At 43.0% G+C, this 19,348-nt stretch overlaps 1 protein-coding gene across 1 annotated transcript in view; it reads left to right on the plus strand.

Moving 5' to 3' along the window:
* The window catches only part of SLC45A2 (solute carrier family 45 member 2), a 77,650-nt gene extending 64,828 nt beyond the window's left edge, over positions 1-12,822 (plus strand). The window contains exons 6-7 of the mRNA XM_033957796.1: positions 9,113-9,318; positions 12,604-12,822. Coding sequence (XP_033813687.1) covers positions 9,113-9,318; positions 12,604-12,822 — 425 coding nt within the window. The remainder of the gene's footprint in view (positions 1-9,112; positions 9,319-12,603) is intronic.
* The last annotated feature ends 6,526 nt before the right edge of the window (positions 12,823-19,348 follow it).

The raw sequence follows: 19,348 nt of genomic DNA on the forward strand, positions 1-19,348 counted from the left end.
ACTTTCTTCCTTTTTTTTTTTTGCTTTCTTCTCAAAATCTACTTTTCCATGTCTTACCTCCCTTCCTATCTCTCTCCTCTACCATGGTCTGGCATCTTTCTCTCCTTCCCTGCCCTTTTCCATGGTCTGACATCTCTCTCCTTCCTTCCCTCTTCCCAGTAGTCCGACATCTCTCTCCCTAATCCATCCCCAAGATGACTTAAGCCGCCTCTGTGCTGGACAACTAGGCTTTCCTTGCCAGGTAGCCAGGTGATGATGGTCTGGAAGCTGAATTTTAAAGGTGTGATTAATATTTTTATGGGGGTGGGGGGGGTGTCGGTGATCACTGGGGTAGTGTGAAGGGGTCTGTTTTATGTGTTTGCAGTGCTTATCTGGTGGGTTTTTGTGACTTAGACTAGAGAATGACACGGGAAAAAAATCTGTCCCCATCACTGCACCGTCCCCGGCCCACCATCCTCTGCACCGCCCCGTCACCGCCGTTCCCTTCACCGCCCCGTCACCATCACCGCCATTCCTTTCACCGCCCCATCACCGCCACTGCCATCCCATTCACCGCCCCGTCACCGTCTAGCACCCATCTTCTTCCCTCCGCTCCCCCATAGTCTGGCATCTGTCTTCTTCCCTTCCAGCGTCTTCTCCCCACTCTGCCTTCCACATTTCCTTTCAGGGTCTGTTCCTCTCTACCCTCTGTTCTATTCCTTTCCACCACTACCCTTCCCTCCCTCCTTTACCATCTGTCCTTTCTACCACCCTTCTTTCATATCTTCTATCAGTCCCCCCACCATCACTAGTAGTCTCTCTTCTCCCTTACCATGAGCAAATAGAACTTCTGAAAATTGTATTGCTGAGGCATTATTTCTAGTACGCCTTTTTTTCCAGATGGATAATGACATCAATTTTATAATTCTTACTGTCTGCTCTGATTTCATTCACAATTTGGTTTGTGTTTTGTACCTGAGGATTCCATGAGACATTTAACCTTTTCCTGTCTCTTCTGTGATTTCAAGTTGATTCCTTCAATAATGGAGTCTCAAGGCAGTAGCAGTTTTCTATTTTGGGCTCTTTTGACATTGTTTAAGGGATTTCTTGTACATTTGGTGCTGGTCTTCTTTGATGAGGTCACTTCAGAATCTATTTCCAAGGAAGAGAAACTTTTTCCCTTTCACCCCCTCCTTCCTTGTGTGAGCCGGAACACGCGGTCCCCGCAAGCAAGTAATTTTATATCATTTTCATTCTATTCATTCATAGAAATTAAAGTCTAGATAATGCCAGTCACATAACAAAACATGATTTTACAAAAATAATTCCCTGCACAGTCAAGCCTGCAAGGATTACTAGATGTCTTTCAGCAGCTCCCCTCCCTCCCTCCCCCTTACCTTTGTGGCCAAGTCAAAATGATCTACCAACAATAAAATTTTAAAAACACAAAGCACGCTGTACGCAGAGAAAATGTTAATTATCATTTATATTCCGTGGGTTTTCAAAGAGGTCAAGGCAGATGACTTTATGCAATGTCACCTCAGTAACAACTATACAAAAATAGACAAATATTCCCCCTCCCTTTTTACTAAACTGCGATAGCGTTTTTTAGCGCAGGGAGCTGCGCTGAATGCCCCACGCTGCTCTCGACGCTCATAGGCTCCCTGCGCTAAAAACCGCTATTGCGTTTTAGTAAAAGGGGGCCATAGTGCAAAATATAGACAGCAGATATAAATTCTCAAAACGGACACATTTTGATCACTAAGTTGAAAATAAAATCATTTTTCCTACCTTTTTGTCTGGTGATTTCATGAGTCTCTGGTCCTTCTTCTTTCTTCTCCTGCCCCCCCCCCTCTTTCTTTCTCTCTCCCCCTGGCTCCCCTCTTTATTTCTGCCTTTCTTTCTCTCTCCCCCTGGCCCCCTCTTTATTTCTGCCTTTCTTTCTCTCTCCCCCTGGCCTCCCTCTTTATTTCTCTCTCCCCCAGGCCCTCCTCTTTCTTTCTGCCTTTCTTTCTCTCCCTCTTGACCCCCTCTTTATTTCTGCCTTTCTTTCTCTCTCCCCTTGGTCCCCCTCTTTCTTTCTGCCTTTCTTTCTCTCTCCCCCTGACCCCTCTTTATTTCTGCCTTTCTTTCTCTCTCCCCCCTGGCCGCCCCCTCTTTATTTTTTCCTTTCTTTCCCTCTCCCCCTAGCCCCCACAAAGCCATCGTGCCAATTTCTCCACTTCCACGATTCTTTCCCTACCCTCACCCTCAAGCCAGCAGCCGATTTCTCCCTGCTCCTTCTCCGATGTCCTGAACTTCATCGGGCAGCAGCAGCATTCACAATTCACTGTTGTTGGCCGCATCAGGCCTTCCTCTCTGTCGGGTTCTGACTTCATGAAAACAGGAAGTAGGCAGGACCCGGCAGAGAACAAGGCCTGAAGCCGGCAACAGCAGCAAATTGTAAATGCTGCTGCTGCCCGAAGAAGGTAATGGAGCACCGAGGCAGACCGCTTCTCCCCCCTCCCAGCCGAACCCCCGCTGACCCTCCTGTTTCCCCCCCTGTGAACCTTTCCGACCCTCCCAGCGAGAGCAGCAAACCTCCTTCCCGGCTTTCTCCTCCCTCTGCCGTGTCACTGATGATGTCATCAGTAATGCGGCAGAGGGAGGAGAAAGCCGACGCTACTGGAGGGAGGTTTGCTGCTTTCACTGGGAGGGTCGGAAAGGTTCACTTAGGGGGGGAGAGATAGGAGGGTCAGCGGGGGTTCGGCTGGGAGGGGGGAGAAGCGGTCTGCCTCGGTGCTCCAAGGCCTGGCACCATTACCTTTTTCGCCCCTCCCGCCCCCCCCCCCCTTGGTACGCTACTGCTGTCCAGCTCTCCTTAGTTTGCCGGTTTTCTTTTTCGGCGACCGGCACGCTTTCAAAGAGCCACGCACGCGCGGCTGCTCAAAGTTCAATCTTCTGCTCTGCTGCAACTTCCTGTTTCCGGTTGGGTCAGAGCAGAAGATTGAATACTGAGCAGCCGCGCGTGTGCGGCTCTTTTGAAAGCGTTCCGGTCGCCGAAAAAGAAAGCCGGCAAACTAAGGTGAGGTGGAGAGAGGAAGCTGATTAAACGATCGAGCCGGCATGCGGGTGGGTGGGTGGGGGCTGCGGGGACCGCACGATCCTTTATGCCTCACTGTGGTGACAAGACCATTCACTGCTCCACGGGGCAGTGATGGCCTTGTCCCCGTCCCCGCAGAGGCTGCTAATTTTCATTCCCCGTTTTTGGCGGGTTACCCGCAGCTAAACGCGGTAGCCGCGGGTAAACCGCCACCGTGTCATTCTCTAACTTAGACCATGTTTTAAATGGTCTAAGTCACAGCATCCAAGTTTCATCGATCCTGGGCTGTATAACTTTCGGTTCTACATGCTGTATGACTAAGTCTAACGTCCCACCCTCGACACTCCTCCCGAAAAGCCCCGTTTAGCTTTGGTCGTTCAGCGGTACCATTAAGGCCTACATCATTTAGAAATACGTCCAAAACCCATTTTTATTATCGACACTTGGACATATTTGGGAAATGTTCCTCCAAGTGCCTACTTAGGCCAGTTTTTGGACGTTTTTCTCTTTCGATTATGAGCCCCATAGATCATAGAGATAATAACGCTTCAGTCCAGTAACTTAAATGGTTTAAAAAAAAAAGTTCTCTTGGATCAGTTCTATCAGATATGTATGCCTTATAGATCTCTTTGATAATTTGTAAAAGCTCCTGATGCAAAATTCCTTTGACAATTTTCTAAATCCTGTGCTGGAATATGCAATATAACAATTTTTAATAAATATAATAGCACCAGCTTTAGCACTTAGGGGTAAATTTTTACTTTATATATATGATGAAGTCTACATAGACAATTCTCAATTAACATAGGCCAAGTTCAACGTTATTGGTGGGGGGGGGGGGGGCAATATGTGGCGGCGGCCAAAAAAGCAAACAAGATGCTAGGAATTATAAAAAAAAAAGGGATGGTTAACAAGACTAAGAATGTTATAATGCCTCTGTATCGCTCCATGGTGCGACCTCACCTGGAGTATTGCATTCAATTCTGGTCTCCTTATCTCAAGAAACATATAGCGGCACTAGAAAAGGTTCAAAGAAGAGCATCCAAGTTGATAAAGGGGATAGAACTCCTCTCGTATGAGGAAAGACTAAAACGGTTAGGGCTCTTCAGCTTGAAAAAGAGACGGCTGAGGGGAGATATGATTGAAGTCTACAAAATCCTGAGTGGAGTAGAACCAGTACAAGTGGATCGATTTTTCACTCCGTCAAAAATTATAAAGACTAGGGGACACTCGATAAAGTTACAGGGAAATACTTTTAAAACCAAGAGGAGGATAGTTTTTCACTCAGAGAAAAGTTAAGCTCTGGAATGCATTTCCAGAGGTTGTGGTAAGAGCAGATAGCGTAGCTGATTTTAAGAAGAGCTTGGACAATTTCCTGGAAGGACTCCCATGGGGATGGAACTAGGGTTCCTATCTTCCCGACTCGAGGCCTACCTTATTTCCAGTCCAGCGCAGCGCTGAGCTCCGTCTGAGTCCCGACGAATCAGCAGCATGTCACGTAGATATGATGGAGCTCATCACATAGGCTGTAAGCTCAGCACAGGCACACATTGGTTCAGCTGCAGCACAACAGGCCAATCACAAACGAACTCAGAGTTCTAAGGTTGTTTGTGATTGGCCCATTGTGCTGCAGCATAACCAATGTGTGCCTGTGCTGAGCTTATTGCCTACGTGTTGAGCTCCAGACTGGAACGCTGCTTGCTTTTATGTCTCTTCGCAGCCCTGGCATTCTCGGCCAGGTGAGTTCCATGCAGGGGAAGTGTTGGAATGCTGCTTCCATTACAGGACAGCAGCGGTTGTCACATAGATCTCAGACTGACCGTCTTCTCCCCCCTCCCCTTAGCAGCTCATAATGGGGTAAAATAGGTCCTTTACCGGGCAAAGTGGTAAAGGTGCTCGGCAGGAGTCAGGCGCTTAAAAAGACCTGATTTTGCCTCCCTGGCATGCATGGTAAAAATCAGATGCCATGGGAAAACCCAGGAGTAGATCAACTTCTTTGGTTGGCCTGGATTAAGATAGTAACTGTGAGCCTGCTGAAGGGGAAGGGATGGAAAAGAAAGTTGTAATAGAGATGCCAAGTTATCCAGTTTAAGGCCGGAGGCTTTATAGCCAGGTTTGTTTTAGCACTTACAACCCCAAGCAGTGTGAGATTTGTAATCTCTGATTCTACCCATTGGAATCGGTGCAGCAGATGGATTATTACAAAAAATAATTTTTTATAGAGAGGAGGGAGGTATTAAAAAAAGGAGGGGGTGTTAAAAAAATGATTGTATTTTATTATTGGTTTAAATAAACTAAGGCTTAAAATAAAAATCAAAACTCTCTGAAGTAATTGCTGCCTTTTATGGGGACAGGTAACTTTTAGGGGAGATGGGCAGTGACGGTCAGGGACGGGTGGGATTTCTGTCCCTGTGCAACTCACTAGTCCATGGTCTGCTATTGAGAAAGACATGGGGCAAGCCACTGCTTGCCCTGTATCGGTAGCAGGGAATGTTGCTACTCTTTGGGTTTTGGTCAGGTACTAGTGACCTGGATTAGCCTCCATGAGAACGGGTTACTGAGCTTGATGGACCTTTGGTCTGACCCAGTAAAGCTATACTTATGTTCTTATTTATCAAAGAAGTGAAAAATATCTTCAGCAGCAGACTGGGTACTGAAGAGAACTTTCCACTAGAATTGTTGGGGCAGGGTGATCAAAGCCCCTAGGTAAGTATAAGCCATCAGGTAAGCAAATCACTACATTTCTTTACATAAATGAGAAAAAGGGGCAACATCTGGAAAGTAATATATACTAATGCTCAAAGTATGGGAAACAAAGTTCTGGATCTAGGGGCTATGATAAAAGAAGCTGAGTTGGAATTTAGTGGTGATCATAGAGACATGGTTCACGGAGATATGGTTCATGGAATATAGTTATACTGGGCTATAATTTGTTCAGGTAAGACAAGATAGGAAGAAAAGGAGGGGGAGTAGCATTATATGTTAAATATCATACTAAAACCACACAATTGTAGGATCTGCAGGGTAAGGAAGAGGCACTGTGGGTTAAACTGGAAAGAGGGAATAGAAAATATATTTACATTGGTGTAACATACAGTCCTCCACAGATGGAAGAACTGGACAGAAATTTAATAGAAGACATTCAAAATATGGATATAAAAGGTGAAGTGCTACTAATAGGACGAATAAGACTTCCTCTGAAGGTGTCTAAAAATCTCTTTTACCATGCTTGGTAGGCAGCAGCAACGTCTCTAAGCCACAGATGTTGGCACCTTAGTGGTTCAAGTATGTTGTCAGTGACTGATATGCTTGGAAGAAGCGAGTTCTTGCCACCGTTGGAGGAGGTCCTCAGCTAGTGGTGCTTAGGGATCCCCACCAGCTACAGCAAGGGCCAGCAAGTACTTCAACACTGGAGAAATAAAACCAGAAATGCATTTCCTTTTCTGTTGAATACAATACAAAGACATCCTCTACAGGGATTCAAGACAAGGTTAGACAAGTTCCTGCTGAACCAGAATGTACGCAGGTAAGGCTAGACTCAAATAGGGCACTGGTCTTTGAGCGGATTGCTGGGCATGATAGACCACTGGTCTGACCCAGCAGTGGCAATTCTTATGTTCTTATGTACATTTCCCAAAAATAGCATATTTCACTCAATAAAGTCCTTTTTTAACCAGGAGATTTATTTTTCATCAAGTTTGTTCCAGCTTCTCTTTTTTTCTGCTTTCTTGTCTTCTGCAAATTTTTCTTTAAGCGGTTGCTGTCCACAGGTTACTCCTACCATTGTCCAGCATTTCTCTCTTCCTTCCTTCCCATTGTACAGCATCCTTACTCTCTTCTGTCTTGGATCAATCTCCCTCTTTTTTCCCTCTCCACCCTTGCACAGCATTTCTTCCTCTCTCCTCCACTCCCATGTGAAACATGTCTCCCTCTCTCTCACTGTCCACCATCTCTATTTCTCTCATTCCTTCTCTTGCTGCACAGGGAGTGGAGAGAGAGAGAGATGGACAACTCGGATATTGTAAGAAAACAACTATAATAAAATAACACTTCCACAAAGGTCAGATGTACACTGTCTGAGAGTGTATAGAAATCAAAGTGCAGGTATAAACATCCGTTCTAAATGGAGGAAAAAAAGCCTCAGACAAGGGCCCTCCCACCACCACAATGGTGGAATAAAGGTGGTAGGTGTACCGATCATTCAAGTTAAGTCTGATAAGGTGTTTTTTTCATCTATCACCCAGTACATTTATTACATTTCAAACTAGTGCAGTGTCCTTTTAGTTTAAGGAGGATTTTTAAGCCAATGAGGTGAACGCTCTACCACCTTTATCCCACCATTGTGGATGCTACATCTCTCCCTCCATTCCCTCCACCATCATGCCCAACATGCCTCCCTCTTGTACCCCTTTCCATCTGTCCCACTGTTACCTCACCAATCTTTGTCCCAAATTCATGCCCCCTCCCTTCCCTTCCTTCTGTGTCCCAACACACTCCTTCCCTCCCTTCTTTGTCCCAAGTTCATGCCCCCTCTCTCCCTTCCTTGTCCCAGTGCTCTCCCCCTCCCGCGGGTGTGTGTTAGAATTGTCCAAGTAGGCCTCATTCCTGTTTTCCAGTCACACTTGCTTCTTCACAAAGCCGTGGGTAGTGGCTCCTACACGCTGCCCGTGGCTGACATGGAAGCTTTCCCTTTGATGTCAGAGCTGACATCAAAGGAAAGGCTTCCGGATCAGCCATGGCCACTGTGTAGGAACCACTGTTCATGGCTTTGTGAAGCAAGCAGCAAGTGTGGCTGAAAGGCAGGGAAAAGGAGGCACTACATGGATGTCTTAGAGATGCTTCCATACCCTCAGGATCATCACAACTCCGGAGGTAGTATAATACATTTTTAAATAAATTTGATCCCTGCAGACCAGGGGGTACCCCATGGGATTCCTGTCAGCCCCATTCCCACGCAGCTCTCTAGCAGGAAAGTCCTTTGGTTATGAATTTGAAACATGGCAGGAGAGTCTGCCAGTAACAAATTTGAATTTGGCAGGAAAGTCCGTTGATCAAACATTTAAATTTTAAAGACGTTCTCCTCATAAAACTGGGTTATGTGTTCTCTTAGGCTTCTGTGACTGGCATCATGATTGTTGAAGTTTTCTGGATCTTACCAATCAGGTTTGAGGATCCACTATATATAAAGACAAACTGCAGATTTCACAGCAAACCCTGAAGAAAACAACAGTATGATGGTTAAAATGTTGGTTCTACCTACCCAGATGAGGCGAGACACAAAAAACTGCACCATCATGACACCAGCCATGGAAGCCTAAGTGAGCACATAACAGAGCTATACAGGAACAACATCTTTAAAATTCAAAGTTTTAACCAACAGACTTCCATCGGACTCTCCTGCAAAGTTTCCTGCCTCGGCCATTTCAAGTCCCAGCTAATCAGGTTAAATGATCCACAGCATACTCTGAAGAAAGCCACAGCATTATGGCTGAAACATTGGTTCTACTTACCCAGATGTGGAGAGACCCAAAAAACTGTAACAGTGCAGTGCACCATCCCCTGATGGTGTGGATAACATGAGCAAGGACCCAGCGAAACTTGAAGAATGGTCCTGAATTTGGAAGCTAAGATTTAATGCTAAAGAAATGCGAGGTGATGCATTTGGGCTGCAAAAAAAAAACTGTGAGAACAGTACAGTTTAGGGGTGAAGAACTTTTGGGACTTTGGTGTGATAATATGTGCTGATCTTAAGGTGGCCAAACAGGTTGAAAAGGTGATGTATGCTTGGGTACATAGGGGGAAGAATGGCCAGTAGGAAAAAGGAGGTAATGTATAAGACTCTGGTGAGACCTCATTTAGAATATTGTGTACTATTCTGGAGACTGCACCTTCAAATTTTTCTAAGTTCTAACTCTGAGTGACTTTATGCCCAATTGAATTATTTCTAAGGATATTAATATTATTAAATGTGATTATTGAAAGAACACATTTTCCTAATATGTGTTTCTTTAGAGCTTTCTTTGCATTGTTGACCTATGTTTTCTTCCACAGACTTGCAGAAAGTCTTGTTACCTTACACTGGATTGAAAGGACTTTATTTCAGTGGATACCTTCTTTTTGGATTGGGCACAGGACTGATTGGGCTGTTTCCCAATGTCTATTCCACATTGGCATTATGTTCTCTGTTTGGTGTGATGTCCAGCACTCTGTACACTGTGCCTTACAACCTCATTGCAGAGTACCACAGAGAAGAAGAGGTGAGTTAAATTTCTAGATAAGCCTCTGCTTGCCCTGGATCGATAACATGGAATGTTGATACTTGTTGGGTTTTGGCCAGGTACTAGTGACCTGGATTGGCCACCGTGAGAATGGGCTACTGGGCTTGATGGACCATTGGTCTGACCCAGTAAGGCTATTCTTATGTTCTTATGTTCAAAGCACAACCAAGTGTCTTTTAGGAAAGAATATATACAAAAGTAGTATGAACAATACTGCTCTAAACATCTACATACTACAAGTTTCAAGTTTTCAAGTTTATTTTAAATTTGTTTTAATCGCTTATCAAATTTCTAAGCGATATACAATTACTTTAGAATGGGGGTAGTACATGCAACATATATTGACAGACGTAAACAAAAAATTTGGACAAACGCACAAATCAGGAGCGAAAGGGGAAAGAACTACAATGCTGAAAGGACAGAAGAACATGGATGGTAAAAACAACAGGGGGGATATTCATGGATTAGTTTATCTAAAGTGTATGTTATTTTGTAATAAGAACATAAGAACATAAGAACTGCCTTCTCCGGATCAGACCTTCGGTCCATCAAGTCCGGCGATCCGCACACGCGGAGGCCCTGCCAGGTGTACACCTGGCGTAATTTATAGTCCATCAAATCCTTATATGCCTCTCTTAAGGAGATATGCATCTAGTTTGCTCTTGAAGCCTAGGATGGTCGATTCTGTCATAATCTCCTCTGGGAGAGCATTCCAGGTGTCAACCACTCTCTGAGTAAAGCAGAACTTCCTGACATTAGTCCTGAACCTGTCCCCCCTCAGCTTCATTACATGTCCTCTAGTCCGTGTCAAATTGGACAATGTAAATAATCTTCTCTGCTCTATTTTGTCGATTCCTTTCAGTATTTTGAAGGTCTCGATCATATCCCCACGCAGTCTCCTCTTCTCAAGGGAGAACAATCCTAGTGTTATAAGTCTATCCTCGTATTCCAGTTTCTCCGTACAGAGAGAAATTGTAAACAAAATTGATTTTGTTGTATATGACCTTGTCTACCAACCATTAAGGAAACTAAATCCAGCAAATAAGAAGGAGCTAGGCCATGTAAAATATTAAAAACCAATAAGTTATCCTAGCAGAAATTGGTAACCAATGTAATTGAACAAAATAAGGTGTAATCCTTTCATATTTGGGAATCGAGAATATAACTCTAACTGCAGTATTTTGAAGTTTGTAATCTCTTTAGGAGTCTTGTAGTACACCCAAGATAAACTATATTACAGTAATCCAATTGTGAAAGAATTAATGACTGGACCACTAGTGAAAATGCTGAAATATCAAAATATTTTCTAGCTGATCTTACTTTCCTTAAAAGTCCAAAAACTTTTTACTCACTAAATTAACCTGTATTCAGGAAGGTGTGTAAGTAGTCAAAAAATTACTAAGGAAAAGAGGGATATCAGTAGAACAAATTTTAAAAACTAATAAAATGATTTTATATTACATTACATTACGGATTTCTATTCCGCCTGTGCCTTGCGGTTCTAGGCGGATTACAATATAGAAAATATCTGGGACATTCCAGTAGAATTACATTTCAGGATAGGAGTAAGTTACAGGAACAGTGAAGAGTTATGATATTACAATTTCGCAATACCAAATCAGTAGCCAATGGGCTGATTTAAGTAATGTAGTAACATGATCAAATTTTTTGTGACTGGTTATTAGTTTTATGACAGTATTTGGGTGGCCATTCTTAGGAACAGGATACTGGGCTTGATGGACCTTTGTTTGTTCCAGTATGGCAATTCTTATGTTTTTATGTCTTGAAAAAGGTTTGATTATCACCGCGTGACTTCCAAGTTAATCATTCCCAAAATGCTTCCCCACATGCCCCCTGGAACTCTAGACGCAAAGCAGAAGAAACGTCTCACTAGATGGCCAGGAAAAGGGTTTTATTGGCACTTGGATGTCCCAGCGATTAGGATGCTCAAGTACTGACATGTGGCTTTATGAATGTTTTAGTTTTTCAATAATGAACCTCATAGAGCTCAATTTTTAATGACTATGTGGCTTATTTTCAAAAGAAAAAAAATGTCCAAAAAATGGCATTTGGACATTTTATTTGCTACAATGTCCAAATTGCCATTTTCAAAACAATTTTTTAGATGGTTTTCTATGCTGTTTGTCTGAAGTGCATCTAAATCTCAAAGGGGCATGTTTTGGGTGGACTTAGGATGAACTTATGATTTGGACAATTTTCAGCAGAGAATTCAGACTGTTTGAATTCAAGAAAGTGTGGGACAGGCATGAGGGATCTCTTAGGGAGAAAAGGAGATAGCGGATGCTGCAGATGGGCAGTCTGGATGGGCCATTTGGCCTTTATCTGCCTTTATCTTTCTATGTCTGTTTCTAATAATGGGATATGGCAGAAAATTGGCAGGGTAAAACTTGGACATTTGAGGCTAGACCTGTTTCAATAATGAATAAGTGCCAAAAATGTGGTCATACTAACCCAATGACTACTGGAGGCATGAAGGCATGCCCCCTTACCCCCCTTACCCCTCCCCCTCCCCCCCCCCACCGTGATCACTGACCCCCCTCCCATCCCAAAGACATGAATGAAACAGTATATAGCAGCCTTTTCAGCTTCAGATATTATGGTCAATCCTATATTAAAGCAGCAAGCAGGTCTTTAGAGTAACTTGGTGGTCAGTGCAGTGGACTTCAGAGAAGGAGACCCAGACCCACATCCAACTCTAACTAGTGTAATCCCTGCAAAACTCACCTAAAACCTGCTGTACTGACATATAGGTGGCACTTGCAAGCATAAAGGCTATTGTTGTGGTGTACAATTAGGTACAACAGATTTTGGGAGAGGTTGGGGGTGGGGGAATCAATATACAATGTAATGGTGAGATTTGTATCTGGGACCTTGTATGTGAAGTTCATTGCAGTGCCCACTAGGGTGCTCCACTTGTGGCCTGTCTGTTAAGAATGCTGGCCCCTCCTATGCACCCTTTATACTTAGAATAGCTTGGAACAGTAAAAATTACAAAAATATAAAGTGGAGGGGGAGGGGACTCGTAAATCTTTGGGGGGAGGGGTTTGTTCTGATTTTGAGCTTATTGAATTCTTTTCATGAAAATTGAATAAAAAAGATAAATTATATATACTATAAGATTCCCAGAGCACATGAATCCATCTCTGTATTTTCCTATTTCTAGGCATGTGGAGGCAAAGTATATGTATAAAATGTGAAGGTGTATTTCTTTGGCAATCAATTAAATATTGTGTTTTGTTTCAGAAACTGCTGAATGATAAGAACAAAGAAGATAGCCGTGGGAAGGGAATAGACTGTGCTGCTCTAACCTGCATGATTCAGTTGGCCCAGATTATTGTTGGTGGGGGTCTTGGTTTCCTGGTAACTGCTGCCGGGAGTGTGTCAGTAATTGTGGTATTTGCCTCTGCTGTGTCACTCTTTGGTTGCTGCTTTGTTGCCTTCTTTGTCAGATATGTGGAGTAAACATATTCAATTTCTGAAGTATGAGTAGTGTCATTCTTTCTGCCAGGTTTTTTCCCCCCTGCAATGCCATACCTCAGGGGTTCCCAAACCTGTCCTCGGTGAATTCCAGCCAATCAGGTTTCAGGATATCCACAATAAATAGTCATGAGATAAATTTGCATACCAAGAACACAGTGTATGCAAATTGATTTCAAGAATATTTTTTTGCTGATATTTCAGGGCATAGCCCCCAGGGCGGTCTTGAAGACCTGGGCCCACCAAATTGTGTTTGGAACCCCTAGCTGGTAGGGGGCCCCGTGCCTCACCAGTGGACCTGCTCCTCCACTCTAAACTAAACTAAACATTTGTTTTATAGACCAGATCATCAACCCAAATGGAGCTTGACTCGGTTAACAGTAAAGAAAACATGATACAAAAAACAAAAACAGGAAATCTAAATTATGTTTAAAACAGTTTTATTAGGTTTTACATGTACATAGAGACAAGATCAGCCAGATCATCAAGCAGTTTACCTAAACATCACAACTGTACCCAATAGGTCCCCCCACCAACCCCCAACCCCTGCCAACCCCCTTCAAACTCCCCCCCCCACCTTCCCACCCCCCGTGGGAACAGCCTCTAACAGTTAGGTCAATTCAACAATCTACTGCGTACAACCGGTGCCAGTGTAGAACAGAATGGTATCCAACAGCGTAGGTACAAAACACCAGCCTTAGAGTTCATGTCTGCAATGGATAATCGCTCATAACCTGCCAACTGGATCATTTGCGTGCGCCAGTGGGAAACTGTTGGTGTATGTGGTGACAACCAGCATTGAAGTATAGTTTTAAGTCCCACGAAGATGGCCTTTCTGGCAAACGCCGCTGCACCTGGACGAATGGGCTTCATAGTAAGTTTTAACGTGAATAAATACGTATTGGTAGGTATCCAAGTGCATTTCCAGATAGATTGTACATGTAGGCAGATACGTTTCCAGTAGGCCTGTATGCCCGGACAGTGCCAGAACATATGACCCAAAGAGGCTCTCGGGACCATACACTTCAAACAACAATCAGTAGGACTGATACGTGCCCGAAATGCCCGAACAGGAGCAAAATATGCCCGGACTAGGAACTTGTAGTATCGTTCCTTTTCTGCTACTGACAGCTGAAGTTTCATGCCCATTGAAAAGCTCCGTTTCAGTATGTCCACTGAAATAGTAATCTGCAAATCTTGTGTCCATCTCGAGGCCAATAAAGCATAGTCCAATTCTCCAGCCAATTCTTGTAAAAATCTGTGGTGGAATCGTAGTGGTACAGGTTCTTGTGCCGTTAGGCAGATGGCTTCTGATAGTTGTTCTCGGATAGTGTCAGATAAGGCCGCTTCTGACAAGGTATTGACATAATGATGGAGCTGCCTGTATTGGAACCAATCCGCCGGTGTTAGTACGGATGAATCACATAACATTTGAAAAGATTGTAATTGTCCATTAGATTGCAGTACATGGAATAAATAAAATAGACCCCTCCCGCTCCACCAGGTCTGGGCGCCCATATCCATACCTGGGAGAAAATCTCCATTACCAGCCACCGGTAGATATGGAGTCACATTAGGTCGAACGGCTAATCGCCGGCAGAGGTTCCTCCAAAGTCTACGCAGGGGGAGGAGAAACACATCCCCATAATCAGCGTCCCGTTTAGGAAGGCATTTGACATGTAACATATAACTAAAATGATAGGGAGCATGTGCCAAACACTCCACCCTCGTGGCTGAGAAGTGAGATGTCCCACAAAACCAGTCATTCAAGTGCCGCAATAAACAAGCCTCATTAAACCTCCCCAAGTGCAAGAGACCCAGACCCCCTTGAGAGATAGGCAAAGTTAAATTGCCTAGGGGGATTCGGGATCTCCTGCCTCTCCATAAATATTGAGACAATGCACGATGATGAAGCCGGATATGTTTGTGTAGTAAATAAATGGGCAAAGTTTGTAGAACATACAGCCACTGTGGAATCATCATCATGTTGTATAACGCAATCCTGCCCATTAGTGTCAGTGGGTAGGATCTCCATGCCTGCAACCGTTGTGTGGTTTGGGTAAGCAGTGGTTGAACATTAAGTGAATAGAGTGTTGCCAGATCCCTCGGTATACGGATTCCCAAGAGGAAATCTAAATTAAAAGAAAATGGTTAGTATCCAAAATGCTTAGTAAACAAGAAAGTCTTCAGAGCTTTCCGGAATGAAACAAAGGGTCCTAAACTTTCTTAATGCAAGCGGTAAATTATTCCAAAACTCTGTCAGTTTGAAAGCGAAAGAGTTGCTGAGTCTCCTAATAGATCTATTTTTACTCCTAAGGGAATGGAATATAAGTTTAAATTTTTGAGAACTTCTGGCGAGATGGGATCTATGCACATTCCAGTCTAAAGGAACCAGAGTAATGAAAATACCAAATAGGATTTAAAATGCGATACAAATGCATTTAAAATGGATTCTAAGATATATTGGAAGCCAATGCAATTCTTTGAGCGATGAAGTCGCAAGATCGAATTTACTCTTGCCGAAAATAAGCTTAGCAGAAATATTTTGTATCAGCTGGAGTCTCTGCACACTCAATCACTGCTGCCATTGCACTGGGCCTTCCCCTACCAAGCATGCTCAGCGTTTCCTACACGGAGCCTGAGCAGGGGTGGGGCCCTTCCACACAAGCTTGGGTTCACATGCACCAAATATGTGCTGGTGGGGGGAGAAGGCCCGGCATATAGGTGGCAGCTATTGTAGATGGGAGCAGCACTTTTGCTGGTGGGGTTGGCGACGGTCAGCAGCTCAAATACGTGGGAATCACAAGGGGGTGGGCAACATTTTGTGCCCCATACCTTGTACTCTGACATCCTTGAAATTCAAGGTCTGGCTACGTGTCCACTCTTGGCATTCAGGGGTAAATTCTCTATTACTGCGTTTAACTTAGGCATGCTTTGGACGTCCGATGTAAGTGAATAATTACGGAGTTAAGGGTCTTAATTAATGTTAATTGGGAAATTAACGACACATAGACGTCCCTATGAGGTAGTTGACGGACTGACGTCTATAGAAAGATTAGTCCCGTCTCCAGCTCTGGACGTGGGCGTTCCATGGGCATGCCAAATGGGGACGCTAGATGAGCGCTACCAGAGCGAGCAACTGCGTCTAAATATCGTGTATTATGTAGACGTAAGAAACCCTGGTCTAACTTAGATTTCAATGCCGTTTCAACTATCGTAATTGCGGCTCTTTGTTAGACGTGAGGCAGACGTCCGCTGTGTTTTTTCATCAATAAATCCAATAGTGAGTTTGAATAGGTAATTTTCATCTTTTCTCTGTCCTAATAAATATAATGACACCATAACAATGGAACACATTATATTGCATGGATAACAAACCACATTTCTGCTCAAACAATAATATAATTTACACATGGCTTTTACAACCCCCCTTTTTTTCTCAACAAATAGCACTGCAATTGGCTCTCTTTTGAAAGCAAAGAAAAAACAGCACACATTATCAGCACTTAAAAAGAGAATAAACAGATACACACCTTAACATTCAGCTTCCCTCATTGCAAAATGGAGGTCTTCAGTTGCACAAAACTGACCTCATTGTGACCTCATCAATCTGCACCTTCAAAGTAGTATGCCACAATTAAAAGATGTGCTGGGTGTAGAACTCACAACCTCTGGATGTTAGGAGCACAGGCTCCTAACACATAGAGCTGCTTCTACTTAGGTCCATCTCACCACCCTTCCATATCATACTTGACTGAGCTGTCTATGCTCATTAGCGATCATATCAGGATGAACTCAAATAAGTTTAAGCAAAGGAATGCCTAAAGATTTGGAAGGTTTTCAAGTAGAAAACAAATATCAACTATGTATTAAAGAATTGCAGCACAAATGACGCTGATCGGTAAGGGCAAAAAAAATACCACTTTTCCGGTATGACGCCTAAACGGAACAGATTACTTACAGTCATATATGCATTAGTACAGTGCTTAGAATGAAAATTAGTGTGTGAGAAAAATGGAGCTCCACCTCACATGCATTCAAGCACACTTGGGAATATGGGTTTGGGGCTCAGTGAAAGCAGTGCTTTTAACCATTGAGCTACCACTCTTTTATCTCAGCCTACTATGACATTATAGCTAAACTCCTTTTCCCTTAGCACTTCTGTTGAATGATGTGCTTTAAACTAGTTTGGTTCAGCTAGAATATGTTTGTTTTGCCAATAAAATCTGAGATCTGGTCAAATACTGTACTACTTTTTCTGTGAGTTTTGCAAGAAATGGAAGAGTGGCAATCGGACGATAGTTTGATTCATCTTTGACTGAGATTGAGGTGTTTTTAACAATGGGTCTTATTAACAAAATGTCAATTAAATCTCTTTTTATGACCTGATTGCATTGTTCCTGTTTTGCTGTATCTCTCATGATAATCCTGATTGAATATATTTCCATGTTCATATTTCTTGTATTTCTCAAAATTTCAAAAAATAAATTGAACTAAAAAATACAAGAAAACTTTGGGCGCCTTGCATAAAGCTGCAATAGAGGTTTCTACTGTGGGCCGGTGAGGTAAATATGAGAAGCAGAAAGTGAATTGGAGCCATAAAGAATGAACTAGTGAAAGAAACAAATGTAGAAAGGAAGTGTGGTAGTAAAAATAGGGAGGCATTCTCAGGAGGTGCATGAAGGAGCACACCAAGGAGCATGTGCTCCTTATTCACGCTCTTTCGGCATATGTGTGTCATGCACCAGCAGCTCGCACCACCGTAAGAGGGATTTCCTTAAGCAGGGAGCAGGGCTTCTGAGAACACTTGAGTGATTGGTGAACAGTTACTGGGTGGAGCTACAGCCAGCCAGAAGGCACCATTCAGAGGCAGCAGTGGACAGGGCTACAGGCAGCAAGAGAGCTGGGGGCAGCAGAGGTTGGCCTGGAAGAAAAAGATAGCATGTTTTTTTGAGTGCAAACTAGTTAGTAGGACTGTACTTGAGGAAAGAGCAGGCAGGCACAGATGAGCTTACATATACTAACTAGAAGCAGGAGGAAAAAGGATGGTACCCTGTACAGAGGCAGAATTTGAAAAGGGATACCGCCCTGAGGGAGCTTTGCTTAAGTAGGGAACAGGGCTTGTGAGATCACCTGAGTGATTGATTAGCAGTTAGTGGGCAGAGCTACAACCAGCCAGAAGTTACCATTCAGAGGTAGCTGGGGGCAGGGCTACAGGCAGCAGAGGTTAACCTGGTGGGGGCAGCAGAGGTTGTCCTGAAAAAAGAAAAGGACAGCTTTTTGTTGTTGTTTTGAGTGCAAGCTAGTTAGTAGGGTACTCAAGGGGATAGAGGACAGGAACAGATAAGCTCTTTTTTATTTTTTAAAGAGCTCTCTTGCACTTCCATACATTGAAAGTACTAGAACAAATACATTAGAGCGGACCTTTAGATATAAATCTCACAGAATTTCCAAAGAGACATTTTACTTATCAGCTAATCACTTTACTGGGTACACACATACATTGGGGAGGCCAGTGGTGGTGTGTTAATGGATATTGAAAATTAGTCAAATCTATGGCTTGGAACCTAGGAAGAAATTACTGGCTCAATGCATCAATGAATAAGAGCAACTGGGAATGAGAAAAAATCACATTGAACTACAATTAAAAAAAAATATTTCTCATATATTGGTTTGGCATAGATATATATATTTTTTAATTTTAATCCAATATTTTATTTTTTCTTATTCCCAGCAGCTCTCATTCATTGATACATTGAACCAGTAATTTCTCCCTAGGTTCCAAGGCCATAACCTACTTGGTAGGCTCAGTTTTAAATTGTTTCATTCACATAAATTGCACACCGTCTTTTACACATGCATATTTTAATCTCATCTTTAAGTTACTTGTATTTAGATATTGTTTTATTATTCATTTTCCATTTCTATTTTAGTCATTTACCTCTCCCCCTTTTATGAAGCCGCATTATCGTTTTTTTATTGCCAGCGTCGGCATAAAAAGCTCTGATGCTCGTAGAATTCTTACGACCGTTGGAACTTTTACTGCCATGTCTGGTGATAAAACATGCTAACACGGCTTCATAAAAGGGGTGGTTAGCTTTTTCAGCTTGTCATGTGGTTCAGATATTGATTTAAACATTGTTAGGTGTTTTATTTCATGTGGTCATTGAATTTATTTATGATTTAAAATATTTATTTTTACACTATGCATGTTTTTTTATTTATAATTCAAAATATTTATTCTCTAAACTATGTATGTTTTTTCTAGACATTAAGGGCTCCTTTTACTAAGCTGCGATAGCGTTTTTAGTGCACGCAGCATTTTAGCGTGCGCTAAACCCGTGCTATGTGGCTAGAACTAACGCCAGCTCATGCGGCAATTAAGCGCGCTCTAAAAACGCGCTAAAATCGCTATCGCAGCTTAGTAAAAGGAGCCTGAAATAAATTACCTGAGTTTGTCCGTCAAGCCCCTTCCCTTCCCGTGTTTAAAAGCAGACTGAAAATCCACCTT

Source organism: Geotrypetes seraphini, chromosome 1, assembly GCF_902459505.1.
Source record: "Geotrypetes seraphini chromosome 1, aGeoSer1.1, whole genome shotgun sequence".
Lineage (NCBI taxonomy): Eukaryota > Metazoa > Chordata > Amphibia > Gymnophiona > Dermophiidae > Geotrypetes > Geotrypetes seraphini.